This window comes from Physeter macrocephalus, unplaced genomic scaffold (assembly GCF_002837175.3).
Source record: "Physeter macrocephalus isolate SW-GA unplaced genomic scaffold, ASM283717v5 random_1196, whole genome shotgun sequence".
Lineage (NCBI taxonomy): Eukaryota > Metazoa > Chordata > Mammalia > Artiodactyla > Physeteridae > Physeter > Physeter macrocephalus.
In genome coordinates, this window is record NW_021147067.1 from 20,607 (window position 1) to 25,000 (window position 4,394).

Sequence of the window (4,394 nt, forward strand, 5' to 3'; positions counted from 1 at the left end):
GGAGGTAGGGCCTGAAGGACAAGAACGGGCAGCGGGTGAAGCCTTGGGTCAGAGATCAGAGCTACAGTCTAGCCGTCAGGGAGACGGGCAGGCCCCAGGCAGTTCCCTGGACAGGGCAAGACCTAAGGGTCATGTCCAGTGTGAGGGCTGGATCTGGAAACCGGGGCTGGGGCCCATGGGGTGGGCTTCTCTGAGCCTCGGTTTACGCATCCGTGAAGTGGGGGTATTCAGGTAAGTTTGAGCTGCTGTAACAAAGAGACTCATAATAAGCCGGTGGCTTAAGGAAGATAATGTATGTAACAGTCCAGGGTGAGCATCCCATGCTCCGTGCAGACATCCAGGGACCTGGTTCCTTTCACTCCCTTTCTCCCCATCCCTTGGAACAACGCCCTCCTCTCCATAGCCAATGGCCTGTCCATGACTGATTTGTGAGAAAAGGAAAGGGATGGACGAGGAGCCCCACAGTCTCTGTCCGGGTCCCTGAGGGACTCACATCATTTCTGCTCAATTCCATTGGTGAGAAATGGCCACGTGGCCATTCCTAAATCCAGGGGAGTCTGGGAATAAAGTTCCAGTCACGTGCCTGCCCAAAGGGGCATGCTTTAAAAGACAGCTCGCAGCCTCGTGCTGGATGGGTGTAGTAATACCTCCTTGCGGGGTGCTGTGAGTACAGGTGAAGAACCTGGCACTTAGTAAGAGTTCAATAAAAGTGCACAAGATCACTGAGGTCAGGGCTCCCAGGGGCCTTGGAAACTCTCTGGTCTAATGTCCTCATTTCTCTGCAGTTAAAGAAACAGGCACAGAGAGGAGAGGCCTCTGCCCCGGTCGCCCAGTGTGTAAGGGGCAAAGTGGGTCCAGAATCCTGTCTGGGATCCTCCACCCCATCCTCTCACCTCTCGTTTCAAATTAGCTGGTCCAGCTCCACTGGGAGCTAGGCAACGTATGGGGACCCAGGTGACCTCTCCACCCAGAGGCAGGGTTGGGGGACAGGATCCTGAGAGGCCGCACAGCTTTGTGACTAGGTAGGTGTGGCCCTGGTTTCCTGGACAGAAGACAAAGCTGCTGCTCTGTGACAGAGGGCCACACCCAGCCCCGAGAGGGGGCAGTGGGCTGTGGGCCGCTGCCCCACTGGGACGCAGCAGTAGGTGCCTGAGGAGGATGGCGTGCCTGGGCCTCCTCCTCCTCCTCCTCCTCCTCGTCCTCGTCAGCGCCACGGCCCGGGGGGAGTATGCTGTGGTCCACGTGGTGTCGGACAACTGGAGCAAAGACTACTGCGTCCTGTTCCGCTCGGACTATGTCACCCTGCCCCGGGACCTGCACCACGCCCCACTCCTGCCCCTGCACGATGGCACCCAGGCACCCTGGTGCCCGGGCGAGGACTCCTCCCACCAGGCCCACCCCGGCTCCCCCAGCCAGCGGCCCCTCCGCCAGACCACCGCCATGGTCATGAGGGGTAACTGCAGCTCCTACGCCAAAGGCTGGCTGGCCCAGGCCCGAGGAGCCCACGGGCTGCTCGTCGTGAGCCAGGTCAGCGGCCAACGGCGCTCAGACAGCACCCCGGCGACCCAGGACCGCCCCAAGCCCCTGCCAGACCTCACCATCCCCGTGGCCGAGCTCCACCACACCGACATGCTCGACATCCTCAGCTACACCCATGGTGGCGCCGGGGTCCGCGTGGCCTTGTACGCACCCGCAGAGCCCGTCCTTGACTACAACATGGTGGTCATCTTCATCCTGGCTGTAGGCACCGTGGCCGTGGGCGGCTACTGGGCCGGGGTGACCGAGGCCGACTGGCTGCAGTGGCGCCTGGCCCAAGGGGGAGGGGGCCCTGGCGGTCACAACCAGCAGGAAGCAGTGGCGGCCCAGCAGGGGCCCGAGGAAGAAGACGCAGCAGCGGACCTCACGGCGGCCGTGACGGGCGCAGGGGTCACCATGTCCTCCTCCATCACGCTGCCGCTCTACTTCTTCTACGACTGCTTTGTCTGTGTCACGATCGCCATCTTCAGCCTGGGCGCCAGCACCGGCCTCTACAGCTGCCTGGTGCCCCTGGTGCACCACCTGCCCCTGCAGCAATTCCGGTGGCTCCTGCCCGGCCGCCGGGCCTGTCTGCAGCTGCCCCTGCTGCTGCTGGCCGGCCTGGGCCTGGTGGTGACGGTCCTCTGGGTCGCCTACCGCAACGAGGACCGCTGGGCGTGGCTCCTGCAGGACACGCTGGGCGTGGCCTACTGCCTTTTCGTCCTGCGGCATGTGCGCCTGCCCGCCCTCAAGAGCTGTGCCTCCTTCCTGCTGGCCCTGGTGGCCTTTGATGTCTTCTTCGTCTTCGTCACACCCCCGCTCACCAGGACCGGCGAGAGCGTCAGGGTGGAGGTAGCCTCGGGCCCGGCAGACCCCTTGAGCCTCCAGAGGCTGCCCATGGTACTCAAGGTGCCCCGGCTGAGCTTCTCGGCCTTGACCCTGTGTGGCCGGCCCTTCTCCATCCTTGGCTTCGGTGACATCGTGGTCCCCGGCTTCTTGGCGGCCTACTGTCACCGCTTTGACGTGCATATCCGCTCGCGGCAGGTCTACTTCGTGGCCTGCACCGTGGCCTACGCTGTGGGCCTGCTGGTCACCTTTGCTGCCATGGCGCTCACGCAGGTGGGCCAGCCCGCCCTGCTCTACCTGGTGTCCAGCACCCTGCTCACCAGCCTGGCCGTGGCTGCCTGCCGCCAAGAGCTCACCCTCTTCTGGACTGGCCAGGGCAGAGCCAAGACCGCCGCCCGGCCGGTGCCAGGGCTCTGCGGTGCCCCTTCAGTTGACTCCGGGCAGAAGCGGAGGCGCGCGGCAGATGTCCACAGAGCCAGCGAGCTTGAGGGGGGCACCGAGCGCCTGGCAGGGGACTTAGACAGCCAGCTCGGGAAGGATACGGCTCAGATCGTCACCATATCTGAGGATGAAGCCACCAGTCCTGAAGGCCACAGTGACAGCTCTGAGGGCTGGGGTGACGCCAACCTGGAGGCTGATGAGCTGCCCTGTACCCACCCTGGGGCCTCAGAGGAGCTGACACCACAGATGCCGCCGCCCTCGGAGCTGGGCCACACCCACGCCCAGGCCCAGGCCCACGATGCTGGCCTGCCCTGGACGGGGCTCCACGAGAAGAAGGGCCTGAAGGTAAAGAAGAGCATGTCGACCCAGGCTCCCTTGTGAACCGGCGGCCCTGGGACTTGTGCCTCTAGACTACTGCAGAGCAAAGCCATGTGTGGCCAAAAGAAATCGGGGCATTAAAGATATTCCACATCTACCCAATGGAGCCTCTTTGTTTGTTAGGACCGTAAGAAAGCAGCAACCACGGAGTAAGTCCATGCAGAGACTGGAGGGTCCTTAGGACAGGCCCCATCTCCCCCTGCCGCCCAGCCCCGGACTCAATGCCCATCTTCTTCTCATGCTCAGGTCCAGTTGAACGATTACTCTTCCCTGATCACACCACGTTCTCTCCCTCTCTCTTTGCACATGCTTTTCTCTCTGGCTGAGATACCCTTCCCATCCCAGACAGATATACCACAGCCCAGCTCCCTCACTCATTGGAGCATTTCTAAGCAGCCTTCAAGTGTCAGCTCACTACCACCCTTCCTGCTGAGCATCCCTGGTCTAGGCCTCCTGGACAGCGACACCACGCCCAGCGTGTGCCTGCTGTCATCCACCGGCTGCATCCACAGACATCAAGTATGCGCCTACTGTGTACACCACCCTGTGGTGGGCACAGAGGGAGACTGCTGTCCAGCTGGGGGAAGGGTGGGGGATGGAGAACAGACAAGAAGCAACTTGAGAATCATCTCAAAACGGGGATGGAGAGGTTGGAGCCGGAGTGGAAGAATTTAGGAGACCACGGCTCTAGTTCCCGTGCTTCCTTCCCCGACCCTGGATGATGGACCAATCTCTTAACCCCTTTGAGGTTCAGGAGTCTCAGCTTCCAAATGGGACTTTATACCATGTCCGCCTGGAGGCAGGGGCATGGACAAAATGACCTCTTGAGGACCCCACAGTTTCTTTAGTTTTATGGTGTGTTTATGTGTTGCTTAAGCAGAGCAAACAAACTCTGGGGTGAGGGAAGGCTTCCGGAGGAGGAGGCTAGGTGGGAGGGGCAGTGTGGAACCAGCAGCCTACTGGCAATTCCAGCTCCACCACTGACCCGTCCTGTGTCACTGAGCAAGTGATTTAACCTCTTAGTGCCTCGGTTTTCTCACCTGTAGAATGGGATAATAATAGGACCTACTGTGGGGGTTTGGGGGAGGTTTGACCGCATTGGCTTATATACGAGGACTGACACAATGCAAGTAGGGAAATCGATATGAATGTTAGCTCTGTGTGTATTACTCCCCTCTGTGAAAGGAGCTGAAAGAATCAAATCCAACTCCCAC

At 60.8% G+C, this 4,394-nt stretch overlaps 1 protein-coding gene across 1 annotated transcript; it reads left to right on the forward strand.

The window, feature by feature from the left end:
• Positions 1-1,158: 1,158 nt before the first annotated feature.
• On the forward strand, positions 1,159-3,183 carry SPPL2C (signal peptide peptidase like 2C). The gene has a single exon (XM_007112695.2). The coding sequence runs from the start codon at positions 1,159-1,161 to the stop codon at positions 3,181-3,183; it is 2,025 nt and encodes a 674-aa protein (XP_007112757.2).
• Positions 3,184-4,394: the final 1,211 nt, after the last annotated feature.